This window comes from Hylaeus anthracinus, unplaced genomic scaffold (assembly GCF_026225885.1).
Source record: "Hylaeus anthracinus isolate JK02 unplaced genomic scaffold, UHH_iyHylAnth1.0_haploid 13027, whole genome shotgun sequence".
Lineage (NCBI taxonomy): Eukaryota > Metazoa > Arthropoda > Insecta > Hymenoptera > Colletidae > Hylaeus > Hylaeus anthracinus.
Genome location: NW_026534443.1, coordinates 1,804 through 21,347, shown reverse-complemented (window position 1 = coordinate 21,347; position 19,544 = coordinate 1,804). Strand labels below are relative to the sequence as shown.

The 19,544-nt window shown below is 34.8% G+C and overlaps 1 protein-coding gene across 1 annotated transcript; it reads right to left on the bottom strand.

Moving 5' to 3' along the window:
• Positions 1-170: 170 nt before the first annotated feature.
• LOC128892654 (acetyl-CoA carboxylase-like) lies at positions 171-17,093 on the bottom strand. The gene is made up of 6 exons (XM_054153189.1): positions 14,691-17,093; positions 9,520-9,643; positions 4,845-5,175; positions 2,311-2,608; positions 1,035-1,248; positions 171-898 (listed from the first exon to the last, which is right to left on the bottom strand). The coding sequence occupies exons 1-6, from the start codon at positions 14,861-14,863 to the stop codon at positions 536-538; spliced, it is 1,503 nt and encodes a 500-aa protein (XP_054009164.1). The 5' UTR covers positions 14,864-17,093; the 3' UTR covers positions 171-535.
• Between the last annotated feature and the right edge of the window lie 2,451 nt (positions 17,094-19,544).

The following is a 19,544-nucleotide window of genomic DNA, read 5'->3' as shown; positions in this document are numbered from 1 at the left end:
CATTGAAACAATAACTATTCGCACAACTGTTTAATTTTTAAAACTTCTTAAAAAAAAAAAAGAAATTTACATTAATTTACAAGTATATAATACTTTTTTCGTGGGATTTCCTTTTGATTTTATAATTATTGTAACTCTTCTAAGCATTGAATTAACTAAAGTATTAGTTATTCGAAGTGGGATCTTCTTCAATTCATCTATTAGAGCCATTTTTAAAAGTACTTTACTGGAAATTTGATGTTTTCTAATTCTTACGGAGCAATAAACTAATGTGTTTACGTTACGAACTCTACACTAAATGGTTCGTCATAAAAATCATACAAATACTTACTGCTTCTATACTTTTACCCACTTTTCGCATTTTTTTGTTAATTTCACGAATTATATAAACTAGTAAATGTTGTTTGGACTATATCTATCTTAGAGATTTCCGAGAATATGTAAAAATCATTAATTACAAAAAATTAAGTTAAAAAACTACAATTTCCCCCAAATTTTTGGGAGAAATTGATCGGTGTACGAATACATTCTACACTCACTGTATATGAAATGTAATGTCTCTACCTTCGTCAGGATTTTCACTAGTAATTCTTGCTGCAATTACATGACCCCATGGTTGAGGTTTATGTTGCGGCTGATCAAAGTCGATGATACTATCGCCCCACGGACTTTCACCATAAAGAAGCCGAATATCTTTTATATGGTGAAGCGGTAAACCCATGGCGATTTGAAGCTGTGCCGCGGGTAAGTTAACATCTGACACCATCTCCGTGCAAGGGTGTTCCACCTGAAGACGTGGGTTCAACTCCAAGAAATAGTATTTTCCAGACGTGTCGTAAAGGTACTCAACAGTACCTGCGCTGACATATCCAACCATTTTGGCCAATCTTACAGCAGCCTATACACAGTAAATATTGTTTTACGAAGTTGACAACATATGTATTTTACAATTACAGTTGGACTCTGTAAAGTTTCTTTTTATGAAGCTATTGAGAATGACAATTGAATTGCTTACGTTTCGAATTCTTGGTTACCTTTTCCATTTCCTCGAAAACTTCAGGTTTGGCAATCACAGCCGGAGCTTCTTCGATAATCTTTTGATGCCTCCTCTGAATAGAGCAATCGCGACCGAACAATGAGATCGCGTTACCGTAATTGTCTGCCAATAATTGAACTTCCAAATGTCGAGCACACTTTGCCAATTTCATAATAAATATAGGAGATCCAGGTATCTCAGTTTGTACCTGCCTGAGAACAATGTTCAAGACGTTTACCATAAATAATAATTGTAGAGATAGCTTGGCTGTTTAAAATGTAGATTGAGGTTCAGCAAATGGGGTATCCTCCGATCGGGCTGATTTATTTATTATAGGTAGCTTGACCTGGCGATTACAACGGTGGTCATCTCATCCATTAACCCCCCCACCCCCCACCACCCGGAGTAAACAACTGAAATGGTTCAAAAAGTGTTTTTTTTGCCGATCTCATGAGTACGTCATTTCCCAACCTCTTTTTTTTTATGTGAACTGAATTTAATTCGGCACGAAAGCGTGGTCGGCCGTCTGCTGGCGGCCGGGAATAACAGACCTAAATCTAACTCGAATCTAATCCATTACATTAGTTACTAGGTAGAATAGTTCGGTTTAAGTTAGGTTTAGGGCCGGCTACTCAAATTAAGTTTTTAAGCACCCCAATCCTGCACTCCACCCTAACTCTAACCATGACCGTTTTTGTTTTGTATATATAGAGAAATACCTTTACGTACATCCCCTCAATGGAAGGCAGTAGTAACAGTGTTCAATATTGTCGCCTGGTGCTATGATGTTCCTCCACGTTAAAAAAAAAACAGAACTTGGAGATTACGTACTCTCTGAGATCGACAAAAAAACACTTTTTGAACCATTTCAGTTTTCGACCCCCTGAGAGAAGTAAGGGGCGAGGAAGTTAAGGGTTAAGATGACCACCATTGTAATCGTTAAGTCAAGGGGTACCTATGATAAAAAAAATCAGCTCGATTGGAGGGTACCTCAGTTGCTTAACCCCAACCAAAATGTATAACGTCATAAATACACAAAGTCCCTCCAAGGAATATATTTATAACGTTTTCGTATTTAGCATATATTGTATATTTTGACGATCTAACTGTTAATATAGCACGTCTAAAATTTGTTGATGATATCCATGATACATAAGTATAAAGCATATTGCTTGGGAGGGCTATAAGTACTTACGCGGTTATGTACTTTAATATAAATGTTCATTAACTTATCGCATAGATTACATCTTATTCATTAAGATACTTTAGCTTACCTAAATAATGTAGGCAATTCTTCAGCGTTCTCTACTTTTCTGATACCCTTACCACCCCCTCCCTCGCTGGCTTTCACCATTATGGGAAAGCCTATTTTATTGGCAGCTGCTAAACACTCTTCCACTGTCGATACGCATCCCTTCTTGAAGAGTTCCGAAGATATTTTTATCTTCTTTCCACTGTACTGAGCTTTCAATTCTGACCCCGACCACGGAAGTGTCGGCACGTCCGCGGTTTGCGCTACTATACTGGATGCGATTTTGTCTCCAAGGGCCCACATAGCTCTTTCAGATGGTCCTGCAAAAATTATGATTGAGATAAAAAAAAAACATACTTCTGGTATATACCAAGCTAGACCACGTCAGCTTCAAAGTGAATTGTAAAAACTAAGCTGCAGATTTTATGTATTTATGACACATACTAATATGGAAAACATATGCAAAATGCGTGTACATAAATATTTCATAAATTGGCATATTAATATTAACATTTCATTTTCATATGGACATGGATTTTGCATTTCATTGCTCTTATGATATTATTAAACCCCATTTTAGTCTTGGTACGAGTTTTATATATTAATAATATAGCAAGGTCCTGAATAAATTGATATAATATCGTTGTTGACAGTATATCAACGCTATTGTACAAGATGTATGACTAGACAATTTTCTGTTTAAAGAAGGACGAGTTCAATGATCTATAGTTCAGGCTCATTCCAGGTCAAACAGTAATATTGTAACACCTGAATATCTCAGGAAGTATTAGTTTTAGAATAGATATACCTTTATGTTTTTATTATTACAAAATATTAAGAATAAACCTTAATCCTTTGGGATTTAAGGTTGGTTCCTTATGAATAATTAAGAGTTCTGACTTCATTTACAATAGTTCTACAATTCCTGATCAATTAAACTAATAGTTCTATCAAATAGTTCGTGAATAACTCTAAACATACTAAAGATAGTTCAGAAGAGTTCTATCAATTATAACTATCCAACTCTTTTGATTTTATCAGAACTCATGGCAATCGAATGGCAGATCACACTGAAAGTGATGGTACCACAGATTCTCGCACTTAAAATTGTTTAAAAAATTATCCGAAAGTTTTACTTGATAAAACTATTACTTTAATTGATCAGGAATTGTAGAACTATTGAAAATGAAATCAGAACTCTTAATTATTTATGAACTGTCGCGTTGCGAAGAAAGAGTGTTTAGATCGGACGACAATTGAATGAGTGTTTAGACAAAGCGAACGGACCAGGGCGAATGTTTAAATTAAGGGATCCATGACATGGCGTGACCTGAAAGCATGGGTGAGTGTGATATGTACGTGTGAATTACAAGAGGAATGCAGTTTGAAAGAATCAAGGGGAGTAGTCAGTCATAAGCGAACAGGCACCGTGAACGTATCGATTGAATTTTTAATAAAGTACGAAGTTTTAACCATCAATTTTACTGCGGTGGAAAACGGGTACCCAACATGAACTTCCTAAAGTTTTATTCGAAGCTAGTGTTTTGCCCAACTGACTGCTGAGACTGCCTACAGAGCAGAAGGTTGACAGCCTAAACGTCTAAACCATGGTCGAGTGTGGAGATCTATGTTAGAGGGTTCATGGAGGGAATAGCTAGTGGACCTCTTCAGTGCCCGAAATTTCCATAAAGTCACCAATATTTTGGCGAATTTTTAAAAAATATTATTAACTTCACTACTTTTTTCCCATCTACAATTATATTTAATTGATACTAATCATAAATTTACGAGTATCTGCTCGGAAACGTTTACCTTTTGGGTGTGTTTACATTTTTTGCTGTACGAAGCGAAATATAAATGCGAAATTTCTATCAGACCACTTAGTTTGTGCTTAGACTCTGAGTTCATAAGTCCAGCTAGGTACAATAAAAGAAGTGAAACTCCGAAAAAAAGTAAGTATTTGCGTAAAAATTGATCTGTAAATTTATTGAAACCGTAATATTTTATATTTTAATTTCTTACTAGTAAAATGGCACGAGGACAATTGTTAACCAGTAAAGAAAAGGCATCCATTGATGCTTATAGGGATATAGGATGTTCTAATCACATAATTGCAAAAAAAATTAACCTATCACGTACCGTTGTAAATAATTGCGTAAATTTACGAAAAAATTGTGGCAAAAACCATCCCAAAGGGGGAAATCAAAAGCTAACGAAGAGACAGCATCCATTATTAATGAGATCTGCATCAAAAGAATTGAGAAGTGCGGCACAACTTCGCGTTGAATTAAATTTGCCAGTAACTACAAGACGCGGACAACAAATTTGAAAAAATTCCAAACGATTCCATTGGACAAAAATGGTGCAGAAACCAGCACTTAAAGCCGAACACAAACAGGCTTGTCTTGATTTTGCAAAAACTCACATGTCCTGGTCCAAAGAATGGGAATTTGTTATTTGTATCTGTTATCTGAATTATTCGGTTATCAGAACAGCCTTGTTCCTAGACCTGTTTGAATAAATGAGGTTCTACTGTATCGTATTGCATTGACGTACCAATGAAACAAATGTTATTTTTGTGGAGCAGTTCAGGCAACTTTGGATTTTCTGAAGCGTGACCCCATCCCGCCCATACAGCCTGGACTTGAACCCGAATAGCGATGTCGACGATCAGCTCCACGTTGGCATAATTGTTATTGTTTGTTCCGCCGGGCACGGGGACGTATTGATCCGCCATTTTGATGTACTCCGCATTCGCCTTTAGATCCTCGGGGGTGACCATCACAACAAAGCGCACAGCGCGTTCGTTCTTGAACATCTCGTAGGACCAACGACGAATCGAACGCATACATTTCACCGCTGCTATCCCGTTATTGGCGATGAGAATCTGCAAAAAAAAAATGTATTTTCAATTAGGTCGAGTAATAATCTTTTGTTCTACGTTTATCGGTGTAAATCCTTTTTGGTTATACTTGTGATTTGTAACTGTCGTATTATTATATATACAGGTCGAGGGGATGACTATCAGCCCCCCTAAAATAACTTGTTGTTTAAAGATATGAGAAATTATTTTATATAAAATATAGTGTTCCATGACACTTATCGAACACGGTGCTTTTTCAGTTTTATCGTGCCATAGATTTTTTGTTTCTAAACCAGTGAATAAGAAGTTAGTTATTTCAGATGGTAATAGTTATCGACTCACCCTATATACCTTAGGCTGTTCATCTGTAATACGATCCGTACGCACGATTTTTCAGGCATTCTCAATAATTTGACGAAGAAATGTTTGAAAGAAAAGTTTATTAGTCTTCAGTCATCTACAAATTTCAATGTAAAAAATTTCTAAACAAGCATTTTTTCTACAGGGAGTCAAAGACACATCAAGGTCACCTCAAGGTCATCTTAGATTTTTAAATGACACTGTACATATAATTTTAACTGTGTTACAATGTAGTTGGTGCGGAGACAAGTACAAGGACCTACTATACTGCGACTTTGACGTATCCTTCAATTGAGAAGTATGGGGTGACTTTCACTATTCATAAAAAAAGACTTAGAAATTTTATAGATTGAAATTTGTAGTTAACTGAAAACTAATTAATAGTCTGTTTGTAATGGATCACCCTGTATACAGGGAAATTTGTATGTCTAAGGTTGTGGACACTTTTAGATCACGTTCGTTTTTTTGTTCTAATGGAATAATATATATCTATATTTGCAGTGCGTTAGATAATGTAAGAACAGCTATAATGAATGTATTCTTCAAGGTCATTCAAGGTCAGTTATGAAGCCTTGACCGGCTATGTTCGTTGCGAAACAGTACGGTGAGCGAGTTAACATACTCGAGCGGAACGACACATCTGCGCGTTAAATGACCTGCTTTTGATACGTTGCATTTGTTTCAAAGTAAACATAAATAGAATGAAACACTAATACTATTATATTATTATCATGAAAAATTGCTGGAATATAATTTTCAAGTTTCACGAATACTTTTATTATCGTGAAACTTCTTTTCCTTTCGTCTACAGTTTATTATTTATCTACACTGTATATACAAAGAATACAGTGTAGCATTCAATAGTTTATTTAATATACTTTCTCGAATCTTTTTGTGCAGAATTACGTCTATTTAAAATTGATATTCAAAGTTTTAGGTGTAGAAATTTATTTTGTGGTTTTGTACGGTCAACTTACCATTTAATTATAAAGAAAAACCATAAAACTTTTCATTTTCCTTAATCACAAATTTTAAGAGAAACAGTCGTAAAACTAAATTTCGAAGCAATTTGTGTGTTTTATTGTTATAAAAGTTGATACTCTAACATAAAAATGCGGTCAGTGAATATTTCTATTTAAAACCGAATTATAAATTATTACGTAAATATAGAGATACAGAATTAATTTCTTCACTTGATAATCGTAAAGTATGCTTTTAATCTCCAAACTGGAATTACGAATAAATAAATGTACGAAGGCAGAGAATTAATTTCTACATCTAATAATTATCAAGTATACTTGTAATCTCTTAGAAGATCAACATCGAGCAAAATTTGTGAGCCACTGAACTTCGTATGCACAGATACATTGTAATGCCCATCAGGTTGAGACTTCTATCTACATACATATATCAATTCACTGTAATGGGAATCAGTTTGAGACCTTAGAGCATTGATAATTTAATAAGAAAATATTTTTACTTAAACTACCATCCTTTTCTATTTTCACTTTTACCGATGTAATTTTTATCAATTTTCTTTCCTTTAATTTCTTTTACTTTTAGAGTAAGAAAATATTTGTAATTAAACAGTTATCATTAATAGTAACAGTTGCAATTAAGCAGTTACAGTTATAAACGATTGAATATAAAATCACAGAATTAATTTCTACACCCAGATAGCACCGGACGTTCCATGGACGTCCATTTTATGTTCAGTTTACGTGCAAACATCCGACGTCCGTTGTCGGACGTCCGCCCGGAACGTCCTGCGAACGTCCATGGGACCTAAATGCTGTACGTCCCAGGGACGTCCGCCCGGAACGTCCTACGAACGTCCATGGGACTTAAATTTTGTACGTCCTAGGGATGTCCGTTCTGAACTTTCTAGATTTAGGGAAAAATACTTTTTTTTTAAACAAAATAAATATTATTTATTAATATTATTTATAATATAATATTTATTCAATATGTAGAACAGAATATGTTTTCCAAATATAAAATACACTATTTACAATTGTAAATTAATATTATTATCCCAGATAGCACCGGACGTCCCATGGACGTACAGAGAACGTACAGAAAACGTTCTGGAAATGTCCAGCACTGGACGTTCCATAGATGTACATAAGACGTTCCTGTTCCTGTGCTATCTGGGTATACAATCATTATTTAATATTCGCAACAGAATATTTTCTTCCGTAGATAAAACACATATTTATCTAATATTCACAACAGAATATATGTTTGAACATGTAAAACAAAATGTTTATTCAATATTGGGAATACAATATTTTTTGTACATATGAGATGTGATATGTATGTAATATTTGGAACTATTCAGAATTACCTAGTAAATTAATTCTTCTAACTTTTCAAAAAAAAGTTCAAGTCATTTAGACCAATTTCAAAAGAAGGAATTGTATTTTAAAAAGTATCCGAATATTAATGCGAGTCACTACATAAGCCTAAAATATGAGTCGGGTTAGCAAAAGCGTTTATGGGTAAGTGAGGAAGCAGGTTGCGTTATAATTCGAAAATCGTGAGTTCGAATCCCGCCGGAGGTAAATAAATATTGAAAGATTTGTTCTCGTCGTTTTCATGGAATCCAGTTACAAGAAATAAATACAGTTAACTAAAGTCTACCAACAAATAAAAGAAAATATATAAAATTAAAATTTAATTTTTTTTTTAAATCTCAATTTTCAAAATTTATTCAACATTGTCCAAATATTCAATACACACATCTTCTAAACATAAATTTCATTTTAACGTTCATTTCGATCGTTCGGAAAATGTTTTGGGAATGTCCACACCGAACGTCCCAGGGACGTACAGAGAACGTTCTGGGAATGTCCACATCGGACGTCCCAAGGACGTACATAGAATGTACACGCCGGACATCCCGAACGTCCAGTACCGGACGTCTTATGGACGTACATAAGACGTCCCTGTGCTATCTGGGCACCTATTATTTTATTTAAAACAAAACAAAGAAATGGATGACCCACATTTATGTAGGAATAAAAAATTCCCACCATGCACTCTCCCCCTCTCTTTCGTACGCCAACCAACTTTCATTTGAAATATTTTTTCTCTCTCTCCAAACACGTAATTGGAGCCTTTTAGTCTGTCTGACTTGAATACCATATATTCTTTCCACGCCGCGCTGTTACGTGATGAAAAACGAAAGATAAAATATGTACGCTTTCGTTAAAAAGAAGAAAAAACAAAAAATTAAAAAAAAAACATGCAAAAAAACGCAGAAACATAAAAAGGACAGAAGTGCAACGTTCAAGCCGATTTTTATTCCTACGGAAATATCAAGGAATGCGGTATGACATACATGTAATATATATATGCGGTATGACGTTGGAGCTATGCATGTGCGTAACGACACATGCGATGTGACGTGTACGTTTATCAACAGTGTGAATACGGCGACAATTTTCAATTAATTGCGGCGACAGAACGTGGCCGCGCGGCGTCGAATATTTTCACCGCGATTGCTATTTGAACCAAATTTTTTAATGAATACTTTCATTGCATAGGCGAGGAAGAATGCTTTCGACAATGTTTACAAGTATTCGATGACTAAAGAGATGAGACGTGAAAGAATAATTGAAGGAAATTTTGTTTGAAAGACTAGTAATTAGTTATGAATGAGTAGTGGACGAAAGGTAGCTTTGTTGGTTATCTTCATAGTGAGGGCGATTTCTATTTAATGAACATGAACATTACTATTTCACAGGCAATGCTAAGGTTGGTTTCGATAATATATTTAAATAGACGATGATTAAAGAGTGTAACGTAAAAGAAAAATAAATTGAAGGAAAGAAAATTAATGATATACTATATACAATACAATATGTATGTTAATGTAATTAATGATAATAATTGATGAGTGAGTAGAAGATGACATGTACTTTGTTCATTACTTTCGATTGACTGAATATAAATATCAATACTTTCACAGACAAATTCCATAATATCGCAAGCATTCTGTCTCACCTTGTTGATGACGTTGCTGCCGCCGAACCGATGAACAAATTCCTCAGGTGTGGCAATGGTGAAGTCCTTTTCTTGGAGCCTACTCTGCGTTTGGATCATCACCGTGCCCTGCGACATGCTGGGCCTATGGAATTAAATTGAACATGGTATATTTTTCTCTGTACAAATTGCGTTAATTGATTACTTTAATCCACGTACCGATCATTGACTGTGATCATATGAAACTTTTGAGGATATTGAGAATTCAATAACGGATCAATGATAGATGTACGTCTACCAGTAATCTACTAATCCATGGCATTGTCTCAATTTCTATCAATTGTTATTTGACCTATTATTACGATTAGGTTTATAATTTCTTCTTGCACGATTATTATTAATGAAGTAATTAAAAGAAAGTGCTGTACCAGAATGCATTTAGTAGTATTTAAATAAAAATATGCGTTTTGTGCCTTCAAAAATGTATGATTACATTTTTCTGTTTGAAGGTGGAATGCTTGGATACTTGGGAAAAAAAGAATTCATTGATTAAGGGGTGCAACTACAATAGAAGGACAAACATTAAGTGTTTCTCCGAATATTCTTTTTTACAGAGAAGAATTTACGTAAAATTTGTTTAACATTGAGAATATTTTACGTACGTGTCAAAGTACATTTGGTAATGTTTTCAATTCATTCCACACAGATATTTTTAATATAACAGCATTTTTCAATTTTATCCATTTCTGTACAGCTTTTTTCAATAAAAAACGTACTTCAACGATATCATTTGAATTTTGTTAGTTCACATTCAAGACATTTGAATGAAGTAGATGTATACAAAATTTGAAAATGATCATTCACTCAGTTCTTGAATTATGATTCCCAATACTCAACAATTTCTGTGCGAAATTAATTGAAAAAATTACTAAATGTACTTTAAAACATTCCACTCTCAAAATTAAACAAATATTAAGTAAATTTTCTCTGTAAAGAAAAGCCAAAAAAAACATTTTAATACTTACTTTCCTAATCTGGTTTCCCCCAATAAGAAGCTATGCTAGTCTGATTCCTTCTAAAAACCGAATTTCTTTTTTTTTTTGCATTTTCTTGCAGTATCATACCTTAAAAACGTATTCCTGAAGTATTTTTAACGTACTCAAATAATTACCAAAGTAAGATCCTAAAAGATTTTCAAAGATAAACAAAAATTAATTAAATTTTCCTCTCTAAAAAAAAATCACAAGAAACACTTAATATTTAGTTCTCCGATTAGCGCCCATTGAGAACCTAAAATCATTTATTGCCATTGAATATTGTGTTCTACTTTGAATAAATTAAAATTTCCTTGGCTGATATCAACAAATATAATCGTATTCCTAGGAAAATCGGTTTTCTCAAATTTTTTCAAGGTAATGCACGTCAGCCATTAGCGGGGAACACGTGAATGACAGCAGAGAAAGTATACGAACCGTTAATTTAGGTGACTCACGCAACGCCATTCCTACAACTTCGTAACGCTTTCTGAGCCTTCTATGTCTCTCGCCTTAAATATGGCTTTTCTTACACAGTCACCAGCATTTCTCTTCCTACTTCGAATCATCCGGGTAATTCGTTCCATGAGTGATCAGAATTCTAGATGAGTTCTGGATTCTTACGGTTACGATTTTCCCTTTTGTCGTTTATTATCACGTCAAACACTTCATTTCATTCAAGCGATGTAAAAACGTTTCATGAACGTTGCCTCGTGTCTCAAGTTTCTCAAATTTCACGCGAGTTTCTGCAAGGCACAGACATGTGACACACTTCAAAGGCAAACAGGACTAGTTGTGAGTTCAAATTTTGGAAACTTGGTACACATTTACGTAATATATTTTAATTTTTTACTATTTCTAAATGGGGAAACTGCCACGAAACATTTATTCTACTCACATATTTGTGCAGGCATTTCTTTTAGTATTCTTTTTGGTTCGTTTTAATAGAATTTCTTATTGCTTGGAGAACGAAAGAAAACTTATATTTATACTAGAGCAATAAATATCAAGGGGAGCATCGTTGTGTTTTTTCTAATTTGAAATCTTTGAAAATTTATATTTTATGATCAGTGACAAATCAGTATAGATAGTAGCATGTTTATAATTCCATTAAATTGTAATATCAATAATGAAATCAAGTGAAGAGAACAATCGTATGTATATAAACAAAAATTATAATTGTAGTATACAGCATTATATATAATATTTATTACCTCACGAATGGACTAATATTTTTTCTTTCTCATTTATGTTGTAGTTTTTTTTACCTTGTAATAAATGAGTTTAATATGCACCTTATTTTCCTTTCGATTTGAACAGTTTTTCATACAAAAAATTATTGTTACTGTAATTATTCTTATATAGGGTGTCCCACGTAACACTTTTCGCCATTTTTCAAGTACTTTTAATAATCTGACAAAAATATAGTATGTTTGAACAAATATATTTGAAACAAATATATTTTCGATTGGCTGTACATTGCAATAAAAAGAGTTTCATTTTTTAACTAGCACTTTATATTTTGAACTTAATAGTATTATAGTCCTTGTCAAGACGAATTCAACGGCCTAATGTATCATAACCTTGGGATGACATTAAAGATAAAGAAATGAAAATTTCAACAAAAAGTGACAATCTGCTTGAATGGGTGATAATAATTTGTGTTTATTATTAAGACTTCAAATTACATTTAATTCGGGAACTTTGACTAAATGTTGTATTACTAGAAACTTATCAGCGAACTGTCGACAATTCACAACAAAGAAAAGAATGTCAACATATATATGTCATGGCTCAGCTATTAAGGTAGTTGGTGACTAGAACTTCGTAATTACCTAAACTTAAAGTTTGGGGAACATTGATTGTGTACTTATAGCCCTATTGCTTGGCCACCACGATCCCCTGATTTGTCACCATTTGATTTTTTTTTACGAGCTCATTTACAGTCGATAGTTTATGCTGTTTCAATTCAAAATAAAGAACATTTAAAGCAGCGACTAATTTAAATTTACTACGTAGAACGGAATTGTGCCTACGGATTTCATTTCGAACATTTGATATGACTTTTTCACCATATCGTTTGTGTTCATTTAGTCAAGGTTTGGAATTGAATGTAATTTCGAGTCTCAATAATAGACACAAGTTATTATCACCCATTCAAACAGATTGTCAGTATTTGTTGAAATTTTCATTTCTTTGCCTTCAAAAACATCCCAAGGTCATGGTACACTAGGTCGTTGAATTCGTCTTGACACAGACTATAATACTGCTAAATAAAAAATACAAAGTGCCATTTAAAACAACGAAGGTCACCTTGACAATACTAAAAAAAAATTGTTGTAAAACCTCTTTTACTGCAATTTATATGCAATGGATAGCCAACCGAAAACTGATGAACATTTGTTTAAAATATTTTTTTGTCAGATTATCGCAAGTACTTGAAAAATCATGAAGTGTTACGTGGGACACCCCGTATATTACCACTCTATCAATACTACATTTTCCATTTGTAAATAAATGTAAGATTTCAAAAATTGGCCTCGAGACATTCTTTCAAGTACAAATATTAATTTCCAAAGGCCATGCAATCATTACTTATATTCTACAAGCGAGTAAATTGCTCAATAAGTCTCTTGGAATTTTTTGTTATGCTTTTATCAAGCTTGGAATACGTCCTTCAAGTTTCAAGTATTATCATTTGTTTGAGCCAACACTTCAATAATTGCCACGACTGTCAATCGATTTCTACGATTCGATTCAACGAATCGATCGTAGACATTTGAAAATGAATAGTATGATAAGTAAACGTTTGATTGTCGATTGTCGAAGTTAAGGAGAGTGATTCCTCATGGTAAGACTGTTTTCGAAATCCACGAATCCAAACTGAAGAGAGATGTGCCGGTGTGTAAAGTTCGACCTGCCTCTCTCGCGGTTTTTACTTTCAGAATTTCAAGGACCTGCGCGCGGCTTAGTCGCGCGAGTCTCAACTCGGAAATTAAAAATATCATACGTCAACGAAATCCAAGAGAATACAAAGCTTTCCGATGTCCACGACGAACACGAAAGCGAAAATCATTGGAACATTCATTAAAAAATTGAATTTCATTCTAGACGAAGTAATCGTATCGTTATTTTGTCAGGTTATCATTTTGATTGGTAAATCTTTGATTTTTCTAAAACTGATATTCATTTTTTAGTTAACACCTTCGCGTCCACTGTAATCATTTTGATAAAGAACTGTTTCAAAGATGGACAAAATTCTTTTTTTTGTAATAAATACACTGTGGGTCTTTGTGTAAAATAAAATCTTTGCAAACAAAAATTACAAAAATTGAATCTATGCACATAGGAATTTATTTTACTCTGCAAATGTTAGAATACAAACGTGACTTTCAATATTCTTTTATATTGTTGCATAATGTGTGTATTTTGTAACTTCTTGCACGTTTAAATGCGTAAATATCTACAGTCTAGTAATAAAATAGTATTTTCCTAATAATATTTAGAGTTTCTTTTTAATTATGTAAGAAATATTTGACAATTTAACTGGCTATATATTCATCTATTATCCAATCAAAATTCTGTCCATTCCAGGTTCCAGAATATTTCCAACTATTCACGAGTTTCTTGTAGATACTATAAACCGTTACATCACTTAGATATCATCCTAGAATTGGTACAAATTTTCAAACCGACAAGTTCATGTCCACGGTATCATTTTCGATAAATACCAATTCCAAGATCAAAGATAAACTTCTTATCTAAAGAAAATGTTCGATCACCAAAAACAAAAAATAAACAACATTGCACTCCTAACAGGTAGAATAAAGTCCAAGTCCTCGTGTTATGCAATTGCATACTTGACAGAGAACAAACGAAACTTTTCGACCGAATGAACAATTCTTTGATTGAATAAACATCACAAACAAATCCCCACAGTGTCGGTTTCAACTCAATTTCCCCATCATCCCAATTTTGCCCATCTCTGGTTTCATCCAATTCGTATCGTCGCGCGTTGCGTCGATAGATCGTCGATTAATCGCGACGTAACCGTTGAGATAAACCGAATCAGAACAATATTCACTGCATCCAGGGGGCACGAAGAGGTTAACGTAAATTCACCACCATTCAATGTGAAAACAATAAAGTCGGCATTACTTCAATCCCAAGCCCTTCTTCTCGCCATCTTGTGGAAGATCCTCCGAATAATCCACGGTAATTATCGGGTTCATTTTTGATGCACCAACGCCAGCCATCAAGTTGTCCGAGCTCTTCCAAATCGGATCTTCCTCTGTTCTTTGCGCCAAGACGAATCTTTTTATGCGTTTCATTCCGTAAGCCCCTTCCCAGTGGCTCCCGGTAGCAACAAGTCAAGGATCCCGAACAAAAAAATGTTTCCGATGCACCGAGTGGCTAACGATTACCGATCGATACCGAGCACACCTGTTCGTTCCCTTACGCTTCCTTGCACCTCGTTCCTTTTTCTCTTAAAAAACCGCAACCACTGGAAGCAACGCGTACTCCTTCCACGATTTTCCTCCGACTACTCGATGTACGCGAACCAGTCTAATTTATCCTGTTTTCGGCTGGTGGTCCGCTCTTCCATATAAATAATGCACTCCGTCCAGAAATATGGTACCCTTTGATCGAACCGTCCTCTTTTCTTGGCCAATGTTCGCTTCTCAAGACCAGGGAGATCTTGCGTCTCGTAGTTAATGTCAATCCACGTGGATGATCGGTATTTTAAATTTGCAGATAACTTCCTGAGCCCATAAAATCGTGTCATTCGCCGATCTATTGTAGCTCGACAGATGCTATTCAATGTTTCTCACTGTTAGTACTTTCTATCCTTTCTCGTTCTTTTCGCGATGGTTTTATTCATTCTCTTCCAAAATTCGGGTTAAACTCCAGTGTTGAATCGATTACCGCGGCAGTCGTCGATAATGCATGTAGAGACATCCAATATCTTGTTTTTCCGCGGCGAGGCTAGTTTTTCACGACCAATAGTCGTGTCCAGTCTTCGGCATGTGAAAAAAAAACACCCCGTGACGCTGGCGCTATCGTCGAGCCGATTAACATTGACGCGATTACATCAGATCAAACGTGGATTATCATTGTTGAGGCGTTTACGTATCCGTAGTTGATGCAGTTGACGATCGATCACTGAACGGTGTTCGTCGCGTGTGCTAGTGCGATCATTGGAACGATCACGAATGTTATCGTCGGAGAACGTCCACGATCTCGACGAATGGCGAACGATTTTAAGTTCTAGGACGCTCCAGATTTACACCGTTAACCCTTTGAGCAAAGTGTCCTGTAGATAATTATTTAGAAATCTCTGAGCTGAGCAATGAGGTGTCCATCGTGCGCGACAAGAAAATAATTAACTGTTAATTTCCACGAGTATCGAGGCCATCGAATTAAAAGGCTTTGTAGAGAAAATGCGAAATTTGCATTTGCGAAACTTCCAACGCGTTTGTGCCGACGTGTTGCCAGGCTGGCATTATGAGACGTAAATGTGTCTCAGCACTGCTCAAAGGGTTAAAGGATTTTACCGTGGGATGGGCACGTGGTGATGCAAGGAAACGTGCAAGATACCGTGGCGACTGAAACCGTCGTCTATCGGTCTTAGAAGACCCGTGGTCACTGACAACCGGCAAGGTTGACGATTATTTCCATTCGATGTTTACCCCTACCTTGCAACACTTTGTACGCGGAAGTAACGTGCTTCTTACAAGAGAAGTGAACGGACAACCGATGTCAGCCGTCTTTCTCGCGTGCAATCTCGGCCAAACGCGAGCCGGCACTTTGTTCCATAGTTAATACTCGTTACTCGTGGATCGCGGAATTCGATGTAAAACGCGCCCGCGATTTCGAATACGGCGATTGACGCCGTATAGGAGATTAAACACGTGCCGCATTGGCGATTATGCATACTTTATTTTTTGTTGGGTCTAAATTGAGTATCTACGGTGGGACATAACTGTAGCACCGCTACAATTTTCGTGGGTTTTATAGATTTAATTAATAATTTCAAATCTTTAATAGTATCATGTGAAAAAGACTAAAAATATATTATAGCAATGATAAAACGGCGAACATAACATTTATTTAAGACAACTAATAATAATACTATAGATATTTCATAGGTGTACAACTATAGCGCTAATGGATTTATAACATAATAACAATATTAAATTATAATGTAATGATTAAATTATAATTTCAACGAATAATAGGGAATGATTTAATAATGGGTAGGACCTTCTTTCTCCTTGATTAACTCAAAAATGCGATTTGCCATACTCTCAACTAGCTTTTTTCAAAATTTCATCGTTAATTTCATTCCAGGATTTTAGTACAACTTCTTTTAACTGCGAAATGCTCGAAAAATGTTGGTTGTGTGCATAAATACGCCGTACCATCATACTCCATAAATGTTCCATCTTATTTTGATCCGGGAAACATGCTGGCCAGTTTAATAAATTTATATTAAGTGTTTGGAACCATCTTAGTGTTGCTCGACTTTTGTGTATTGGGGCATTATCTTGTCGATACGTCCAAGTAATGTGATTCTTCGAATGAATAAGCGGCAACAAATTGTTCTTCAATATTTCAATGTACTTTAAATTATTCATTCTGGATGAAGGAAACGCTAATTCCAGCTTGCCACTCGAGCAAAACGCAGCCCATACCATTAACGTTCCCCCGCCAAAATTGTGTTTAGAGAAATATTTTGGGCCTTTTCGTAGGTCTCTCCAGTAACAATTGAACCCATCTGGGCCATCGAGATTAAACTTTTTCTCATCGGAAAATATTACCTAACAAAAAACGTTTAATGGAAGAAATAAGGTCGCCTCTTATTTTGTCGATTAACATTAAACTTACATGATCCCAGTTTTTATTCATGTGTTCGCGGGCATATTCCATTCTTGCTATTTTGTGGCGTTTAGAAAGACCGGGTGCTGAAATTAGTTTTTGTCTGGCAATGTTTGGATTCCTTTTAAAGACACGTTGAATGGTCCAACGTGACACTTCGAGTCTACATTCCGCTGTAATTCCCCGACAGGTTATCAAACTATTGCTCCCAATTTTAATAACCTGCCTCTCAGCATGTGGGGACAGTTTCTTCTTAGATCCTTCTTTCTTATTTTGGCCATATTTCGACGGATTACGTCAAAAATTTGATATAACTTTAAGGGATCGCCCAAGTTTACGTGCAAATTCCCTAATTCCAAGTTCTAGCTTGTTATAAGCTAAAATTTCACCTTGCTCTTTCTCAGTAAGATATTTACTGCGTGTCATTGTATTAATTAACCCTTTGCACTCGAGCGACGCACATTGGGACAAAACGGCTCTCGGTGATCAAAAATCCGTAACTTTGGTTCTTGAAAATATTTTAATGAAATTTTAGGAACTTATTCCCTATACTATGATACTTAAATTGTATTAGTATAAATCAATTTGAGCTACAGGGTGTCCAAATATTCACGTATAAAGTGTAACGCGTTCAATATCTTTCACTTGTTTGACATATTGTTATTTAACCAAACTTCAACTCAAACCTGTTATTAACTATGAGAGAAACGTATTTAGTAATTTAAAAATGACCAGAATTACGTAATAATCATAGAAGTAAGCGTACAAACGTACATACTATTTTCTGTTCGAGTCCTACTTAGTACAATCGCCAATTTCTCGAAAAGGGGCACGAAGGGGCACCTGATCTTTGCAGAATCTGATAAAGGATTGATCACTCTTTCCAGTGATAGCGAATAAACCTTGGACAAGTGCGGTCAATTTTTTATAACCATGCGTAAAGTTACAATTTTACTTAAATGTACTTCTCTCCAAGCAGACCCTATTATTTAAAAAGTTGTTAACATTTTGACTTACTTTATGCATTGAATACTATCTACACAAATCTAGTAAACATTATAATTCATTTGAATATCGTCTTTCTGAGCAAAGATTTTTAGAATCGTACATTGAAGTTAGGAGTAATATCGTAAGCGTTTTGCTTGGACGAATTTCAACTGCCTTTGAATGCGCACCAGAACTAAACGAGAGGAAATATAAACAAAGGGATTGGACTACATTAAACAGCAATTTGTTCTCTATCCATGTACTTAAACAGTTTTTCCATTTTTCGAATTCACAAAAATCGATTTTTGATCGCCGAGCGCCGTTTTGTCCCACTGTGCGCCGGCGGAGCGTCCGTGGCCGCCTTGCGCGTAGCCTATACTCAGGGTTGCGAGTAATTAATTACTTTTCTAATTAATTTCCGTCTTTAATTGACAATTAATTACAACTAATGTAATTAAAAATTATTTAATTAAAATTGAATTAAGCAGAGTTAATCTAAAGTCGTTTAATTGACGATTACTTTAAGCAGAATTAAATTAAAGTCATTTAATTGTCCATTACTTTAAGCAGAATTAATTCAAAGCCATTTAGTTGACGACTGATTTAAGAGGAGTTAATTGAAAGCCATTTAATTGACGATTGATTTAAGAGGAATCAATCTAAGCCATTTAATTGACGATTTGTTTATATTTTCAATGTTAAAAGACATTTATATAAAATTCAATGAATTATATTAGTAACAGATATACGGTTATTAGATGGATGCCAGATATATCAAGCGCTCGTGCTAAATGGGTTATGCCGGTTATGCCAAATTAGCTGAACTGTTTTATATTTGTATCATATTACTTTAATTTATACCTACGTTACATATTTGTTTTATCTTGTTCTCATAATAATCTATTATTTGAAATAATCTACAATGTAAATAAGAACAAATTTTTATTCTTATTCACGGACGACAAAATAAAACAAATATATAACATAGGTATAAGTTAAAGTAATATAATAAAAACATGAAGCAATTCAGCTAATTTGGCATTACTGGCAAACCCTTTCGGTACGAGCGCTGGATATATTCGTCATCCATCTAATAATCTTATACGTGTTACTTATACAATTAATTGAATTTTATATAAATGTCTT